Genomic DNA, 20,025 nt, shown 5'->3' with positions numbered 1-20,025 from the left:
TACGGTCATTGTTTGCATGGCACTGCATATGTGTGTGCGCTTGAACACATTCTCAAATCTTTGATTCGGATTTTTATCGTCTTTACTATCGTTTAGGTATAGCATTGTTAAAAATCTCGTAACCTCAAAGTGCGTGTGTATATGAGGGGGTATTATTGTTTACACTGAGTGTGCGTCTGACGGTGCTTGTGAATGCATTCTCTCTCTCTCTCTCTGTATTTGGCCCCGTATCCCCCCGGGCCGCTGTCAGTAATGGGCGCGTGCTGATTGCTCTAATACAGGTTAGGAATATTGCCTTTAATGATGTGTAAAATGAGCAAACGCCTCTGCTGACATTTACAGATGGCACAGGCAGGTCTGGTTCCTCCCAGCTGCCCGTTAATTCTTAGACACCGGCTAGCAACTCTATAGAACCCGAACCGTTCGGCGTGCCGGCACACGCGTGTTGGACTGGAGATCGCGGTGGTCACCTTTAGACGTTTTTTGACGCACACACCTTCAGCCGGACCCCTCGCGGCACTCGTGCTGGTTTGATGGATTTGCCATTGCGCGGCCGCACGCTCTGACAGAATAGCAATCGGGTCACACTGTCAGGTCCAGATGTGGTACTGGAGCAGGCGTCTGACCCAGAGGGCGTTTGAAGTAGAAGCTTCTGCCTCCATTAGATCAAATGTTGAGGCTTTCTCTCTGTCGCTTCCTTTACTAATCCTCAGTGTTCTTAATATATGCCTGTGGTTTATACTGTATGATTCTAGAGGGGGAGAAAATATACAATAACTTTTTTTATGACATCACTAAGTCCATGCAGACCATTGGTACATTTTAACCAGTAGCCAAATACTGCTGCCATTAAGACATTGACTGTGAAATGACAGTTCGCCCAAAATGACAAATTCCAGTTTGCCTCCATCACAATGAATTCATTGACACATAGTCAAGGTGTCATTTCTTAGCTCTTGAACCAAATGGTTTGGCTGTAAGTTAAAGTTTCTTCATCCTGGTTAAACCTCAGGCGGATCATCTCTTAGTGCCGGTGTGTGTAAATGCAGTACGTTAGGAAGCATGATGGCCATAAGGAGCGATCGACTCTCACCGTTATGGTTCTTTTTATTGTAGGGTATTAATTAAGGTAAGTTGTATCTGCCCTCTTTGCCACGCGTCTCTCAGATTGGATTTTAACTGGATTTAGTCAAGCTGAACTGCGACTCTCTTTATTCTCATTACTGCTAATTTCTTGGCACTAGTTGCTGATTGGGACCTGGTGTTAATGCTGTTTAATGCACCTTTTATATTAACACACCTCATAGACGGTTTGGGAGGTTTTTTTTAGAAGATGTGCTTTTCTTATTGTCTTATAATGAAGTGCACTTCTGCAGACCTGCATCGCCGGTGAAGTTCAGACACGCTTATTCATTGTTTTATCAAATTGGTGAAATAACACAAATTAAAGTCCGGGTATGATGATGATGATGTGACCAAACGCTACTAGACAGTGCAAAACAGTTCATGTATGCACGGTTGTTAACGTGATAGTTCATCCAATAATAACAATTCTGTCATCATTTACTCACTGGCTTGTCATTTCAGTCCTGTATGATTTTCTTTCCTCTGCAGAACACACACAAGATCTTTTGAAGAAATGCAGAGCACTGTGTACAAACCTTTAGGATTAAAAGCAAAGTGATTTCCGTTATTTGCATGTTGCTTAACACGTTTATTTTCTGATTTTCCAAGCTGCTGACATCAGAAACATATTTGTTTTATTTTCTTATTGAAATGACCTGTTGTAGTGGCTAATTTATCAGATGGCCAGCCAACAGAATAATTGTCTGTGTCCAATGATTATACACCTCTGCATCTGAACAGAGTCATTCTAGATAATTATGCTTCTGTTCCTGATAGCAGACATGGGAAATATTACAATATTATAACAGCCGAAATGTTTTCCAAGATATTTTTGCATGTGATACTGAAATAAGTTTTGCATTCTAACACCGTTTTTAGGACTGTAATTGTTCATAGCGATATTACTGAAATCATTCGACGTGAAATGTGTTCAAATGAACTTTGATCCCTTCGGTTCCGTCTTAAGTCTTCCGTTTGAGCTTCATTGGCAGCAGAAACGAGCGTGAAATGTAAACAAAGCCGAGAAAGCGACAGGGGTGTCGGACCTTCACCTCTTAGTCCTTGATTTAGACACAAAGCTCCTGGCTCTGTATTGATCCCTGACCGGGAGTCAAGTCCCGTGAATAAATCGGATAATTGAGGAGGGTGTCAACCTAATTGGATTGTTGCCTTTAGCCTGAGGCCATGTGCCAAGTGAACGAGACTCTTTTACAATCATGTGCATGTGTTGAGCGGATCGCTTCAAGTCATCATATGTGGATTATTGATTCCAGTGGAACACTATATGTGTAGCATTCAAGGAATAGTTCACTTTTCTTTCTTTAGTTCGACTCGAAGCTTGGATGGAAACCAAAAGCTTCAAAAAACACAAACATCCATCATTTCATAAACACTTTGGATGGCTTTCACGAGGGAGCATAAATGATGACACACTTTTTATTTTTGGCTATTCCTATGTAAATATTGTGAGTAAAAATGATTGCGGTATGTGTTTGTAGATATAACGGAGTCTTAGATATTTTAACATTATTTGGATTAGTCGACTTTCTGCTTTTATTTTTGTTTTTAATTTGTTGCATAATATGGATAATAAACCTCTTAACTATTAACTTTGTTCCCCACAGAATAGTCTGTGGCCTGTATGCATTCAGCCCGTTTTATATGTGAAATTTCACTAAAATTAGACACAACGCAGCAATGATCACTTACAGTAGATCTGAATAAATGAGGTTATGTTTCCATTATTCTTTTTTTAAACAAACAGCCTTTTCCTTAAAAAAATGAACTTCATTGATTAAACGTGTGAACTTTATGCATCTACATCTCTGTTATAGCCCATAATACTCTGGTGTGTAATCATCGTTGCACACGTTTCAGAGTAATCATGCTTTTGAAACGAACATTGAGCAAATTACAGAAATGATGGTCTGTTTTCACCTCTCGGCCCTCATTTGAGCTCGACATGAATGTTGCTGGAGCTCCCTCACGTTCTTTAGCCGTGCGGAAATTACTGTGACCGGCGTGATTAACCCACATTATATTCTATTTAGGCAGCTGAAATAATAATGAGTCGTCACTGGTAATGAGATAAATACTCTAATGGATGTATTTACCTTTTTAATCGTTCGGATTTTACGACGCTGATGAACAACAGGAACTGACACTAATCGTAGATGATCATAATGTACCTCAGATTTTGGTCATTTGCATGTTTAACCCCGAGTTGAGATGATGGAGGCTTGGATAATTATGATTTCTTTATTTAAATTGTATTTTTAAAGGTAATTGGGCACTTGGTTTCTATTTCTCTTGGCTTTTTTTAACTTCGTAAACAAACAAATGTCAAGGCAAACAAAGGCATATTAAAGGGACAGTTCACCTGACAATGACATTTCTTGTCGTCATTTCCTCATCCTCAGATTGTTCCAAACCTGTATACATTTTTTTTTAAGATATTTGGAAGAATGTCAGTAAGCAAACAGATCTCATCCCACATTTACTGCCATAGTAGGAAAATGTAAATACTATGGAAGTCAATGCGGGATAAGATCTGTTTGAGGGTGAGTACGGGACAGTTCACCCAAAAAAGAACATTCTGTTATCATTTATGTATTGAATTATTTGTGTTGTTTAAAAACTGTGTCTGACTCTTACTTCAGTGGAACGCAAAAGAAGATATTTTGAGAAATGTCTTAGTGGTCTTGTGTCCATACAATGCAAGATATGGTCCATCGTTTTTCAAAATATCTGCAGAAGAAAGAAAGTCATACAGGTTTGAAATGACATGAGGATGAATAAATGGACATCTTTACATTTTTAGGTGAAACTTTTTTAAGCAATAGTGTTTGAACTGCTCAACATCAGCTTTCTTTTATTGCGTGTTTCAGAGCAAGAAGAATCTTTCGAGTTCGTCATCGTGTCTCTGACCGGTCAAATGTGGCACTTTGAGGCGTCCACGTATGAAGAACGAGAGCTTTGGGTGCAGGCCATCGAGAGCCAGATATTTGCCAGTCTGCAGTGCTGCGAGAGCAGCAAGAACAAGGTAAGGTGCACACACACATACCCACAAAGAAGCAATGCACCATGGGACGGCCTAAAGAAAACACAGATACTTAAAATACAGCTCTGCAAAAAAATGAAGAGAATAGTTAAAGGGTTTTCTGGATATACTAGTTACAAGCATGTCTCCCTACTTTTTTATCAGAAATGAAGTTTAGTTGACAAATGTACGTCTCCTATGGTGTGACTGCAAAAATGTTATATTACTTTAAATTATTAACATTTATATTTATAATATAAAATAGCAAAAGAGAGATTTATCTTTATAGTTTTTTAAACATATTTTATTCACACCATTTGTTCGGTTCATTTGTCAACTATTTCATTCACACTATAATTCTATATATTACAAATATTATATTGTATTATAAATGCAAATATACATTAAAATATATTATATTATATTGTATCGTTAATACTGGACACACTGGTCCCGATAACAAAGCTCATATTCATTTTACTCATATTCATTACCTTTTTTGTGTTTTTCTTATTTTCCCCTGTAAAGCTTCTTTGGAACAATGCAAATTGTGAAAAGCGCTATATAAATAAAATTGAATTGAATTGTAATAATTGTTTCTTTTAGTCTCGGTTGGGAAGCCAGAGTGACGCATTAACCATCCAGTCCATCAGGAATGTGAGAGGAAACAGCTTCTGTGCAGATTGTGATGGACCAAGTAAGTAAAGAAACTTCATGATGGTGGTAGAAATGATTTGATACTATTGCTGCGTCCCAATTCCCCTACTTATACTGTCCCCTTAAAGGATGTACTGCTTTTGTTATGGATAGTATATACATTTTAGTGCATAGCAAAACTGAATGCACACATTGGGACATACTAGCGTGAAACGGAAGTTGCCTTTGTGGCCTAGACCAGGGGTTTTCAACCTAGGGTCCGGGGAACCCCAGGGGGTGTCCAGAATGGTTTAAGGGGTTCCCAGAAAATTTTTGAGAAACTAAAGACAGCAAAAGTTGTAAAACTCTATACTGAAGATTATTTCAGTCTAACCTTTCAATATGTTGTTTTTATAATATCAGACTTACTATTTGTCTGACAGTAGAAAAGTTCTTTATACAGAAAATCGATATGTATTTCCAGAAAGGGGATCCCTCGCGAAAGGTTGAAAATATCAAAATACAGCTTTCCCTTGCGTTAAAGTATTATTTCCTATGAAATGAATACTGTATACTTACATTTATTAATGTAAGGAACATCTTTTATTTCATGTATTATTGCAGTGTATCGTCACTAAACTGGATAATATCAGCCGTTTAGTGTCCACGGATTCACACTTCAAATTTTCACCCAAAACAGTCGACTGTCCGGCTACCTTGAGAAAGCTCATTTCGGCACACTATGATTTGGGACATACTAAATCTATTTTTGAATACTATTTAGGTAATTAAGACGCATCTTATGAAGACCAGACATGGGATCACGTAACATTCTCATTTACCCTCAGATCCGGATTGGGCCAGTCTGAATCTCGGCGCTCTGATCTGTATCGAGTGCTCCGGGATGCACAGGAACCTGGGAACCCATCTGTCCCGTGTACGGTCTCTTGATTTGGACGACTGGCCGGTGGAACTCAGCATGGTGATGATGGCCATTGGTAATGCCATGGCCAACAGCGTGTGGGAGGGTTGTGTGGAGGGCTACAGCAAACCTGGAGTGGACAGCACACGGTGAGGCATCATGTGATTAAGAATTCATGTTGGCATCATAAGTAGGTTCTTGGTCATAATCAGATTCTATTTGTGTCTGTTTGATTTCATGGTCGGGCAGAAACGTTGTATAAATGTATATAAATATTCTTAAAAATATATTTTATTGAACACATGCAGAAATAAATGACAAGAGAATCCGTGATCTAATGGAAATGAGTGGCTTTGTTGATCTTTACAAAGAAGAGGTTACATTGGACTCTTTGTTCAGGATACAGAAGACCAGGATTTTCAGTGTCAGTAGAATGATCAATGACCTCATCGTGACAGATTCCTCACCCAATCATTGGTCCATTAGTGCTGTTTGAGGAAGATGAGAAATGTTACAGCAGATAATGTCTGTTGTAAATAGGATCTATAGAACCTTTGTCTGTAGCTGCTCACCTGCTCTGGTTCCAGGCGATGTCTCGAGGTGTCCCCCATTTAAACTCGAGACCCAAGCTCACATTCCCGATCTGTCTAATGACCTGGAGAAGAGGCTGTTTTTGATGGCAATTAAGGACACCATTACTGTCCCAAACCACTCCCCCTGGGGCTGAATTGAGAGCTATCAATGGCTCTGACAGCTATCCATCACTCGGGGGGGGGTGTATCAGTCACTCCTCGAGGGTATAAATCCCGCCAGACATCTTCTGGCCTGTGCCTCTGGTACATCATAATGGAGGATTTATAGTAATGCTTGTTGTATTAGCCGCTGAACCGTACGGTACACCTGCATTCAGAGACGGATGTATTGGCATAAATAAATTGAGACCCACAATATTAGTAATTGGAATGTGTACATTTGGACCTGCAAAGATGATGAATAAATGATTGGTTAAGGCAATCAGGTGTTGTTTTGCTGAGTAAAGCATGGTTTATGTATAGTAGTTCAAGTACTTATAGATTATCCTCCGTCACTAATAGAGTATCCTCATTGCCTATAGATTGTCCTCAGTTACTTATAGATTGTCCTCGGTTACTTGTAGTACTTGTATATGATCCTCCAATACTTATAGAGTATCCTTAGTACGTATAGATTATCTTCCATTTTTAGAGTACTTATAGATTATGCTCCATTACTTATAGAGTATTGCTCAACTACTTAAAGATTATCCTAGGTTGTTATAGACTACTTATACTTAAAGATTATCCTTAGTTAGTCACTTATAGATCAACCCTACTTTCTTATAGACTACCCCAGGTTATGTATAGATTACTTCTTTTTATTGGTTATCTTGTGATTTACCTATAGATTATCCTTATGTTTAATGTAATTATAAATATAGATACTTATTTCTTAGTTACTTATAGATCATTATTACTTAGATCGTCCTTAGTTACTTAAAGGTGGTCCTGGGTTACTTATAGACTAAATACTATTGATGTATAGATTTTCTTAAAGATTAAGAGAAGTTACATAAAGATTGTTCCTACTTATATATTATCCTTAATTATAGATTATCCTAATTTACTTGAAGATTATCCTAAATTATGTATAGATTACCATTATTTAAAGATTATCTCTAGTTACTTACCTATAGATTATACTTGATCATAGATGGCCCTTAGTTAATTATAATCTATTTATGTTAGTTAAAGATCATCTTTACTCGCTTATAAATGATCTTTCCTTACTTTTGACTAGTAGATTATAGTTAGGTGCTTATAGATTTTCCATTTAGATTAATTTTAGTTTCTTATAGTCTGGATGTAATAACATGGGCAAGTAATTTATTATCAGAAAACACCACATGCATTCATTGACCTTTGGTTGAATACTATAACATCTGTTTACAATATTAGTACGGTGTTGTGACCGTCTGCTTCATAGCAACCCAAACAGCAGAAGGATTCCCCTCAGTGGCGCGCACGAACAAAGATGTAACAACCACCCTACAAAAGTGTGCGTGCAGGAGATAGCATGTAAAAGGAGATAACCCTTTCGATCTGCTCGCCACCTGGGATACATCACCTTTCTCTCTCTCTCTCTCTCTCTCTGCCTGTCTCTCGCCCTTTCTTCTCTCACTCGCTTCCGCCGAGCGTCTCACAGTTATCTATCGAGTGGTTGGCGGGCTGCAGCCGAGTGCTTTTGACTTGATGAAAGATTATTGATGCTGATATCTCCTCACACTCCAGTCGTCAGAAGCGGCTCACCGCCGGAGGACAGAATGTTTTTCATTGTCAGGAGATTCTGATGGTCCGCGGCATCCTCCATTTCTCCTGCTGTCTCTCTCTCTCTCTCGCTCGCTCTCCCGTTTTGAACAAAAATCTCATTACCGTCATAACTGATTTTCCTGAACCAAAGAGTGATGGTAAAACACGGCGTGTACTGAGATTCCACATGTTCTGCAGCATTCGTTTATTTATAGCACAATATGATGATAATTACTGTCGTAATTGGATTAAGATTCATTTGATTTTTCTTAAATACCTAAAAGAATCATTCACCCATAAACCTACATTCTGGTTTTATCTACTCACCCTTGTGTCTATCCAAGCTATAGAACTCCATGGAACACATTTAATTAAATGAATGAGACTTGAAGTTGTAATATACCTTCAAAAACAGAGAGATGTAGTTCAATTGTGTGGTTCAGGTTGAGTTGAGCAGTAAAATGACAGCAGACGCATCTCCGGTGGTTTTGGGTTCTTGTTGCTCTTTGGTATAAATGATGCTTTTGGTCTGTCTATTATATATGTGCTTTGACATCAGTGAGATGAAGAATAGAGCTCATTTTACCCCGGTGAAGTCAGCAAGATTGATTTAACTCTCATCACGGATGTGAAAACTAACAGCTGAGTGAGGGTGACAGTCTCAATGTTTTCTGACCCCCATGACTAAATTAAACCCCACAAGTCATGTGCTTTCTCATGAGCGTTGATGTAAATGCACATACATCTTACACTGTATCACAGTCAAATGACAAGAGTAAATTCTCTCCATCACATCTATTAATATTGTTATTTATAACAAATATTTAAAGTGATAGTTCACCCAAAAACGGCAAGTCTGTCATCGTTTACTCACTATCATGTCATTCCAAACCTGTCGGACCTTCTTTCTTTTGCAGAACACAAAACATATTTTGTAGAATGTTGGTCACCAAACACCATTGACTGTCATTGACTTTATTGTATGAACACAAAAACCGCTGAGACATTTCTCAAACTATCTTCTCTTGTGTTCCATAAATGATCACATTGTTTTTATTGTGTCTGAACTGTTCCTTTAGTAGGAATTGTTCTATGTTAATATCAGTTATATTCTCTTTTTCTTCTTGACATTAAACAGTCAGTGTTCACTTCCTCCTGCAGCTCTGTCATTGACACGCATGGGAAACCTTCAGTAAAGCGTTTCACCTGCTGAAGGAATAATGCGTTTCCTGCGGTCTAATTATAAATATTGTTTTAATTATTGAGTAGCGTCAATCGATCAAGGAGCTCTCTAGGTAATCTATTAAACAGATTGAAAGATTTATGATAGATTTACACAGTTTTGTCATGAATTCTTGGGTGGCCATAAATCTTGCCGTGCGAGGAGAGAGAGAGAGAGAGGTTGGCTCATATGAGGGTGTTTAGAGCTTAAATTAGAAGTTGGCAGTTGTGCGTGTTGTCGTGTTGGCTCTAATTGTCTGGCACCCGTGTGCCACAAGGCTGAGATAATGTTTTCAGCTGTTGGTGAGACCGGAGGATTCGCGCGCAAATGCATACGCAGATGAAAAAGTTTCCCAGCACTGACACAGATGGGCATTGTTATGGATATATTTTGTTATCTTGGACATAGTCTCGAGTAGCCAGACCTTCATACCGAACTTATTGCCGCTTTCTTTTGCCAAGGCCCGCCTAATAGGCCATATGATGGACAGGTGAAGCAACCAATCACGTTTTGTCTTGAGCTCCGTTAATGTTTAGAGGCATGTAAGGTCCCCGCAGTAACAGACCGGTGTAAATTCACAAATGTGTCTAAAGTTAACAGCAACAAAATGATTATACATTTATGACGTGAACCTCGCAAACTTTTAAGAATGAAGCGTTTGGTCGATCGTGATTAATTCTTATTGCACCGTTGTAAACACAACAGCTTCCATGTTGTTTCCAGGCGATCCGTTGAAGAACATCTACCGGAAATCATGTGAAATTTAACCAATCAGATGACAACTTCGAACGTGCTGAAGTATGTCCAAAAAAAGTGTGACGAGTGCATCAGACGTTCAGCCAACGGACCGTAGGCGTGACGTCTGAGGCTGAGACTATCTTGGACAAGACCTGGATAGCTCCACAGCTGTGAGGTCGAAAGCAGAACTTCCCAATCCTCTTTGTCTTCTGTAGTGGAAATGTGTCCCTTTGATCTCATTGTTGCTTTTATATAAATGGACATTATGGTTTACAAAAACTTCTTCATTCTGTCCGTGGGTGATTTCTTTGTATTTTATTGCATAGTTTAGTGTTTGCTTCCACGTGCGTTTCATTCAGAAATATAGAATTAATGTTTATTTTATATTGAACATTGAATTAATTACAGTAAGTTATTGGAATCTATTGACACTTCTGTTGTTATAAACAAAGCTTATTTAACATCTTACTAGATGAGCCGTGGTTCAGAATCACTGGTATTGGGATTTAGGTGTATATCTACATTGAATGTATTTATTTATTATCTTTAATATCTTGTTTCCTCTCTCTCTCTCTTTGTTCTTTTGAGGTTGAGTAGAAAGAGATTGTTCTCTGGGTTTCTCACGCCGTGCCTTTCGGCCAGAGCAGGTAATAGCTCTGATGATCCTCCAGTTTGTTTCAGAAATAATTTGCCGTTTCGTCTTCACCCGTAGGGCAGCCGCTGTAATACAAATGAATCACTTCACTAACCTCCTACCATCTCTGCTCCACCTGTTCTTCTGTTCTCTCTCACACACGGACGACCGTCACATTTAAAGAAGAACCACAGATGAGATCTCTTTAATATGTCCATTTCTTTTCTTCTAGACATCAATGAAATTAAATGGAGAGCAAATGGGAACTTTAGGTTAAGTCTAAGTTTAGGTACGTTTGTTTTACTCCTCCATACTCTTGATTGATTTGAACAATTGTCTTATTTGTTTCTGTGATTTGGGAGAAACATGTTTTGGGAAGATACTTAGAACTCTTATCAAATCTCTCAAGCTATAAAACATTTGTGTTGTATGGATGTAATCTATATTAGACGTAAAAAAGTTGGTGAAATAAGCAGATGCTTTGGCTGGGAATTCAAGAGAGGATTTAACTTCACATTATTTGTGTTCATCATTTACAATGGCACAGATAAAGAGACCTTCATACATTAACAGAACTTGTGTTTTGCATGTTAAGCGCTCAGTAAAGGCTGATTGTCATTCATAAAAGTGGACTGCACACATCGAGACCATCCAAAGTGAAAATATGCATTGGAATGACTCATGGCAAACACCCCCTCCATCTCTCTTCCTCTCTCTCTCTCTCCTTTACAAACACTCCATCCCTGCTGAGCCGGCTGTAAGACTCTGCCGTCCCCTCTGTTTGATGTGTCTTTTGAGACTTTAAGGGGGTTGTTTTGTGTTTGCATGTGCCCTTCAGAAGTTCTGCTTCCTCTGAGCCCCTCTTACCTCCATGAACCCATTCACTTCATTCTCCTGCCCTCCGATTGGTCACTTTTTTGCAGCAGGCATTCAGCCTCTTCCACGCCTCCGTCATTTGTGTCTGATGGTCCACTTTCACTTGCATGTCCAATTGCTTCCCGGAGAGTCGCCTCCCATCGAGTGTGTGCTACGTAGGGACCCAGAACGTCCCTCCCCATCCAAGGCTCTTGTTGGCTCATAAACGGCTGTGTGGTGTTTAGTCTGACTTGAGTAATTACCCTGTTGTTTCTTCCTCTGTATTGGAGTGCAGTCATGTGGTACTAAAACTCAGGGTCAGCCTGGAAGAATCATCTAGCTGTTTGTCATGATCACTAGGGTCGGGTGAGATCAGAACTGGGTCAGAATGCCAAGAACCTTTGGTTGAAAGCTGGACGTTTCTTTTTCCTGTTGCTGATCTCGAATGTCTTTATTGATGCATACAAATATGGTCACAAGTCTAAATTAAAAACACTTTGATAATTAAATAGTGGGCAAAGCTATTATTTGTTGGATATTTGCAAAACCCAGTGACAAACATGAAGGGTGAATAATAATAATAATAATAATAATGATGATATATATAGCAAAAATGTAAAAACACAAAATATGGAGATGTGAGGTTTTAGAAGGACAGCAGTACGTTACAGTATAAAAACTGCAAACTTTGGAGAAAAAATGAATTTCTTACTTTCTTTGTATTGTAATTTAGTTTTCAAGGACAAATATCTGAACATTCTTAAATCTGAATGCATTTACTTAAAGCAAAATGAGTATTCTGTTTAACATTAATTACAACTTTTTTTTTTTAATCTGACAACGTGCTAAGAAATACAAACTTAAAAACAGCCTAAACATAAAACATTTATTATGATGCATTTTTAAGTAAACGTGTTCTCCATCTAAGAATGTTTAAATATATGTACTGGTAAACGAACAAAAATCTATAAATAATCATTATAAAATAAGGAAGAAATTCATTTCTGCAGTGTAATTGAACAAATGTCCAATGCATTTAACAAATGTTGTAAGTTTGAACGTGACTATCAATCCATATTTTGTTTGCATTGTGAAATGTGAGGTCTTGATTTTATTGGCTAGTACTATTTGTAACCCCGCCCTTGTTGCCTTGATGACATCGGCAGACCAGAAAAGTTTCTTTGCACTTAGTTATTAAATATGTACATTTGATAACGTTATTAAAGCTTTTTACTTTAGAATAACATGCACTCATGAATCATGCGTGCTTCAACATTTATTATAATAGCAAACGAGTTCAAATAGATTTTGTGTTGATCGTAATGATTTATTATTAATTGACTGTATTATCAAATGCTTTTCTCTTTTAACTGCATTTTATAGGCAAAATACCAAGTGACTGTCCCACATTTGTCTCCTTTTCATTCAAGTGTTCTCACACTCCAATGTCCCCCAAGCAACCCTGTTATTCACTCCAAATATGTGTGTGTGTGTTGAGGGGGCAGCCATGGGCCTTATTTCCTGAATGTGGTTTCTTCCCCCCGCAGAGAGAATCTTCTCTCCATCTCATCACTCTTTCCTGGCCTCCGTGTCCCTCCCTCGCTTTTGACACGCTAAAGCCGCACATTTTATTTTCCTTCCTCCTGCCGAGAGGAAGTGTCTTTTCATGGCTTCTCGGCTTTCTCTCATAAACCCTCCACACAGAGCCCCGTGTTTGGATTGGGTCTCCATTTCAAACAAAAGTCCGAGGCGGGATTACCAGCCCCTCTCTTCCCCTCTTTCACGCTTCCCCTTTCAAGTGGAGACGACCGGGGCTGTTTGAGAAACTTGTTGATGCTTCTGAAATCTTCCTCGCTTCTTTTCAAGACAGGTGACCGTCAACTAGAAACGTTTCTTTCTGTCAAACTTTATTATTATATTTATTTATAAATAAAAGTAGTTATTTTATTATTATGTTATTTGAAATGAAAATGACATATAAAGGGGTGGTTAAAAAACATCTGTCATCATTTATTCAACCGCGCGTCATTGAAAACCAGAAGTCATTGTACCTCTTCAAACTCTTGTAAACGCACCCCCTCATTTCCAAAATCCTTGTGAAGGTCTCTTTACTGTCCCGTCTAGAAGCTTTGAGAGGTCTGTGATGGCGTGGTGGGTTTCCTGTAGAGAATTCAGATGAAGAGGGAACAACAGGGTGGATCTCTTCAGAAGAAAAACAAGCTTTGAAAGATTGACGGCTAAAGGAGGAGGGACGGGGGTTAATTACACACAAACACACACACACACACATTGAAGAACGATTCACTGTGCCTTGAGTCCATTCAATCGCTCTCTGCCTCGTTCACAAAGAGCTGTCAGGATCTTCAGAGTAACACCATTACACATGTGGCTTTCTTCATTAGCTTGTGCCATTGTTGCCAAAGTGACTTAAGCATCTCGTACACATGGAATTGTCTTTGGGGGGGGGGGGGTGATGTAAGACGCACCAGATAACAGATTATCAGTGTGCTGATGCCACAACATTTGTTCTGCTTCATAAAGCCCGTTTCGTTCCAGACCGCCGTCCTAAAACCCGAAAAGTAACAGCCGACTTGAGTCATTTAATTATGCGTTAAGCGTTTTGTTTTAGCATTTTGGGTTTGTTTGGGTGCTTATTATTTTCATTTTTAAAAGCACTTTGGCATTATGGGCTGCAGGACATTGATTACACGGCTGTTTGAGTGATTTGCGGGGCAGTCATGATGTTATTGCTGTAAGAATTGTGCGTGGTGCTGTTCGTACAGAAGGAGTGATGTTTTGGGTGGTTGCCAGGGTGTTGTTATGCAGTTGCCAAGGTGCTCTGGGTGGTTGCTATGTGGCTGCTTCAGCATCCTGGGTGGTTGCCATGCTGTTATCCCTGACTTCTTTAATGCAAGTTCATTTGTTTTTCTTTCTTTTTATATACTAAAGGTCTTTTTTTGGTGTAATAGCTCAAATATCATTCATGTCATCTGTGCACTTACACGCATGCATTAGAAATGCAGTAGAAATCAAGTATTGTGTGCTGAACGTTATATTAATAATGCTTATGCTATTAATCTGTGTATTCTTTATCAATCTGTGTCCATGCCCTTTATTTTCGTGTTTTTGTGTCTAGTTTTGTGTGACATAAGTTTGTCCCCATCAGAGGAGCATCTCTGGTCCAGAGGGTAATGAAGGGGCGTGGCTTCATTCAGACTGCCAATCACTGCTGCTGTCATTAATATATGTATATGATGTATATGAAACTGTGTGGCTGGAAAATGGATGATAATAATAATTTAAGCATTAATTTATTAATAAATATTCATATTTCTTCTCTTTGATAACACTTTATAGACGTTGTTATTACATACTATGGGCGACATCGGTTTGTTCAATGGGTATTTAAGACAAACAGGGTATCATGACTGGTTAATAGATTTAAAGGGACAGTTCACCCAAAATATATATTTTTATTCCAAACCTGTGTGACTTCTTGCCTTTGCAAGTAAATTAGATATTTTGAAGAATGTTGTGAATCAGACAACATTGACTTCCATTGTATGAACACAAAACCACCGAGAAGTTTCTCAAAATATCTTCTTTTATTGACAACAATGTGCAAAAGTGCAATATAATAAAAAATGTACAGTCGACCTGTAAATAAGTCGGTTCTGATCTGTAGCCGTTGTTATCTGTGTCAGTTCTGTCTGTCATCTTGTTGGTTGTGTGTTGTAAACGTTGGCGATAGCTTTGGTTCAGCTGTGCTGTTTCGGTGGCAGCGGCTTTGTGGAGTCCCGTCCCGCAGGGACGCCCGTCTCTCAGGGCTCTCTTTACCTCTATCAGCACTCTCTCTCTCTCTCTCTCTACTGTCTGTCACTCACCCCAGCAAGGCAAACAACAGTTCTATTCTGCTCCCCTTATCGCCCGCCGCGCGAGGTCAGCGGGTCAGACCCGCACTGAGCATGCTCAGATACGCTACTATCGATTTTTATTTTGCGCTGGCCCTGAATGCCAGCAGAAGGGAAGCGAGGGGGTGGGCGGGTGATAGCGAGGAGCAGATAGAACTTGGGCGGGTGGCGAAGAGTTCGACTCCATTCTCTAAACCAAGTGTACCTCTTTCAGTCCTTTTCTTTGGGCCATTCGATCTGGCGGGCTGCCTGCGGCCCCCAAGAGGTTTGAGAGGCCTCCTTTGTGGGGATCCACCGGGCAGGACTGACAACACTGACAGCCGTGATAAAAAACACGGCTTCCCCCCCACGCACACACTCCTCCCGTATTGTCCACCATAGACGTGCCGCTCACAATGTGTAACCTTTCGATAGCCGGCCAGACTTTAACCCCGAAAATGCAGAAAATGTGCAAGTGATTGTGTCATTAACCTTGTTCCCATACGACATGTATCATCACAGTTTTGACGTCACATGACCCGTGTCTCCTGTTTCTCAGGGAGGAGAAGGAACGCTGGATCCGAGCTAAATACGAGCAGAAGTTGTTCCTGGTGGGGCTCCCGCAGTCGGACGTGCCGTTGGGACAGCAGCTGCTCAGGGCGGTGGTGGAGGACGACCTGAGGTTTGTGGTTCTCCTGCTCGCCCACGGCACCAAGGAAGAGGTCAACGAGACGTACGGCGACGGAGACGGACGCACAGCCTTGCATCTGTCCTGCGCCATGGCGAACGTGGTTATCACGCAGCTTCTCATCTGGGTACGGACTTGGTCTCTTTTTCATATTAAGCTCAAACTTCAAATACTTAAATCCGTTTTTCTCTCTGTCTCAGTACGGTGTGAACGTCAACAGCTGCGACGCACGCGGTCAGACACCTCTGTCCTACGCCCTGCAGGCGGAAAGCCAAGAATGCGCCGACATCCTCATCCAGCACGGCTGCCCGGGCGACGCTGGTGTTCTGTCCACGGCCACCCGACACAACCCCAACATCAACAACAACGCTCAGTCGGCGCTCAACCGTAGCGTTAGCATCATATGACCCCTCTGAAGGTTGTGCGGTTCCTCTCGCGGCCATCCTGATGCTCCGTCCGTAGTGCCCTGTACCCGAGCCTTCACGCGTCTCAGTGAATTTGATGTTCGCTCTCTTTAAATGGCATCAACGTTTCCATCAGTATGTTGCAGATCTAATATTAGCATTATTAGGAATACGTGTAAACATATGTGTCATGTAAACCCGTTTCCCCTCTACAACGCCGTGTGTTAAAGTTCACCTACAATCATTTATTCAGCCTCAAGTCTCTTCTGTAGAACACAAAAGAAGATATTCTGAGAGATCTTTTAGTGGTTTTGTCATAAAGTCAAACAAAATGACATCGAGGGTGAATAAATGATAAAGTAAACTATCCCTTTAAATTACAACAAGAGTTGACGGCAGTTTTGATGAGTTGCAAGTTGTTTTTAAAGTAAACTTACTTTTTAAGAATCTTGGGTGTGTTTAATGAAAAATAAATGTTCCGACAGAACAGAACATTTAATCAAAATTTGAAGGTGTATCAGCTTAGGAAAAAACTGATGACGGTTATGGATTCTTGGAGTACGCCCATCTGTTTTATCTAGCATTTTAAGCCTAGCATTGTTCTCATGAAAACAGTCAGGAACATATCAAGTTCTTGAACCAACGAAATCTTATAAATGTTGATTTTCCATTCATGAGAAAAGCCGAACAAGCGAGTTTTCAATTCAGGTTGAAACATTTAACAATTGTGTCCAAGCTCAAGGTTCCTAGCCGTTTAGAAACACATGACATACTACGGGCGGTTTCCCGGTCAAGGATTAGGTTAAGCCAAGACTAGGCCTTTAGGACTTTTAAGCAGTTTTTACAATCATGCCTAATAAAAAACATTAGTGATGTGAGACAAAACAAAATCATGAATTTGAAGATATGTCAATGCAATCTGTTTTTCAGTTTAGACAGCTCTTACATTTCGTTTAGTCTAGGACTAGTCTAAACCCTGTACGGGAAACCGGCCCTAAAACTGCCGGGGAAAACATTACCGTCTGTATACAAAAAACAAATCTACATTTACTGACCTTACCGATACTGTGCTACTGTAGATGCCTTGTGCCAGTCATTTCTGGACCCGTCCGGTCTCTTTACCGCACGACACGGATCTCCTGCCGTTCAGTGCGTTGGACAGAACTCACGTGCTAAGACGCTCTCGCTGTGAACTGCTGTGTGATAACCTCTGATTCCGAGCGCGTCCGTTTTGTACCCATCAGAATCCGGATGATAACTCGAGTGTAATCTAATAGGATGGATGATGTGGATCATGTACAGATGTGTGTGTAAAATAGATTTAGTCGACCTCTTGCAGCTAGCTGTGTGTAGTGTGGCCAATTTATGGATAAAGACCCAAGATACCCATCTGAAACCCTGACAGCCTTAACCCTTATTTGCTTGTGTGTAAGCGTTTAGGATCGGTGAGAATGTTCTCCACTCCTTACTTGAAACGTAAATCTGACCTTGATGAATATTCGACATGTGTTACAGTTAAATGGGAGCTGAATCAGAGAGATGCTCGAACTCAGTTTTTACCAGACAGTATTCTATGTTTACATAAGTTTTACTTTAAAGCAGGTACGATGTCCTACTCCAGTTGGATTTGTTCGTGCAGTCTCGTTCTAACATGCTTTGGGAGAAATGACCTGGATTTGAAATGTAAGGTTTATTAAATGCAAACGTGATGTTTTGTTTGTAACATCTACGGAATGATTTTAACGTCTGAGATACGATTTTTAATTGTGTTTTAAAATTTGGGATGGTATGTGAACTTGACGGTACACGACTGCGCAACGACATGCATGTAGCCTACATTTTTCCACTTGGTGGTCCGCCAAACTAAATGGCTTTCCATAAAACATTATGGGGTTTGATCTTGAGTGAAAAAGCATTAAAGCGTTTCTTTGTTTTGTTTTTTAATGATGACACGAGGTTTCTTGTTGTACTGGGAGGTTAAAACGATCAAGGCATTAGAATGATAACGTGCTTAAGTAGCCATATACCAGAAAAAGCACCATTTTACCCTTTTTTTAACCAAGTTGTTTTGGTACCTTATTTTGGGTCTCAATGTGTGCACATTGTCTGGCCATTAAGGTACTTTGTGTATTATATGTACATTTGACATATTTATAAAAGCAAGATGTAAATAATTATTTTGTTGTTGCTTTTATTGAGCAGTTTGATAACGACTTTCTTTTGTTCCTTTTAATTTGCCATTGTTTTCTAATGCTCCTCTGAAAATGATGGAGCGGTTTAATGGGAGTTATCTGTTGTGTGATTGGATGCTTGGCTGCCTATTGACATTATAAACACTCCAATAAAATGATTTATACCATGAGTGCAGAGAAAGTTTGTCATTCATTTATCATTGGATTGTGAAAATATGTGTGTTTTTTAAAGCAGACACGTAATGATGTGACCTGACGTGCATCTTTTAAGTCACTTGTTGTTTTGTGACACGTATTCAAGATTTCTACAGCGATATGTTGGGAGACAAACATTTATTCACGTACATTTTTTTTATCAATTTCTAAACTTAATAATTACAGAAATAAAGCGCGTCTCAGATTCCGGAGAGATAAAAAGGGTCTCCAGTGGGTCGAGAAGATGAAACGAGCCCAGTTCAGATGTGCCATTTCTCTTTTTCTCAATAATTGTTTCGGAAATAGATTAATTTTTTCGGCGAAAATGTATTCCAGTTATGAACATCTCTGGACCGTTTTCCTACAAAGGATGGCGCATCATTTCAGACGCAATAAAAAGCTCATTTTGTTAACCCCAAATAAGAGTACGAGAGCACAAACACGGCCTCGAAACTCAAACAAAGGCAATCATTTCGATTTAATGGGGTCTTTAAATGTCATATGGTGTTTTCTTTTCTTCCAGCCTCTATCTCGTCCGTATCGCTTGTTCCTCCGGTTTCCGTGTTTGGATTGCCTCCGCGCGCTTGCGCGCACACACCCGGCTCGGTGTGTTAATTTGCCTGAGAATGCATTAGCTGTAATGAGAAGTGAAGGCCGAGGGAATCCTCTAGGGCCCCATTAATCACGGCCCCTCAGACAGCCAACCTTGATTACAAGTGGCAAGAAATTCATTAGAGCCGCGCCTCTGACAACTTTTATCTCCGCCACTAGCTCTGACTCATTAGGCAGCCAAATTAAGGCTATGATGGCACTGATGAAATTCATCGCTTGTTTATCCTGTGTGATTTGATGCATCTGCCCATACATCAGCGGCGTGGGCGTCCACGAGACACTCCCCGAGAGTCAGCTCGTCTCTTCCTCCGTCCCTTCTCTTTGAGGAAGGTTTCCGGGAAAGCGCTCGCCAAGGAGCCGGAATGGTGTTCGGTTAATGAAACAATGCACGGATATCAATTAAGCAATTATTCTGATTGCCATAACAAGTCTTCTGCTCTTGACAAGCTGTGCTGGTAGCCCCATTAGTACATCCTCTGAACAGCACCTTGTGGAATATCTCTGTAGGCTATTTGGTTTGCGGATCATTTTTGTCGTGACGGTGCTAT

At 40.0% G+C, this 20,025-nt stretch overlaps 1 protein-coding gene across 3 annotated transcripts in view; it reads left to right on the top strand.

The window, feature by feature from the left end:
• Nucleotides 1-18,847, top strand: part of agap3 (ArfGAP with GTPase domain, ankyrin repeat and PH domain 3) — a gene marked incomplete at its 3' end in the record, with an annotated part of 116,985 nt that extends 98,138 nt beyond the window's left edge. For all 3 annotated transcript variants that reach the window (XM_079447582.1, XM_079447581.1, XM_079447580.1), the window contains 5 exons: nucleotides 4,014-4,168; nucleotides 4,772-4,862; nucleotides 5,650-5,872; nucleotides 15,946-16,201; nucleotides 16,275-18,847. In XM_079447582.1, coding sequence (XP_079303708.1) covers nucleotides 4,014-4,168; nucleotides 4,772-4,862; nucleotides 5,650-5,872; nucleotides 15,946-16,201; nucleotides 16,275-16,481 — 932 coding nt within the window. The remainder of the gene's footprint in view (nucleotides 1-4,013; nucleotides 4,169-4,771; nucleotides 4,863-5,649; nucleotides 5,873-15,945; nucleotides 16,202-16,274) is intronic.
• Nucleotides 18,848-20,025: the final 1,178 nt, after the last annotated feature.

Source organism: Barbatula barbatula (genome assembly GCF_947034865.1).
Source record: "Barbatula barbatula genome assembly, chromosome: 23".
Taxonomy (NCBI): Eukaryota; Metazoa; Chordata; class Actinopteri; order Cypriniformes; family Nemacheilidae; genus Barbatula; species Barbatula barbatula.
The sequence above is the reverse complement of the archived record's forward strand: the minus strand, read 5'-3'. Positions and strand labels throughout refer to the sequence as shown.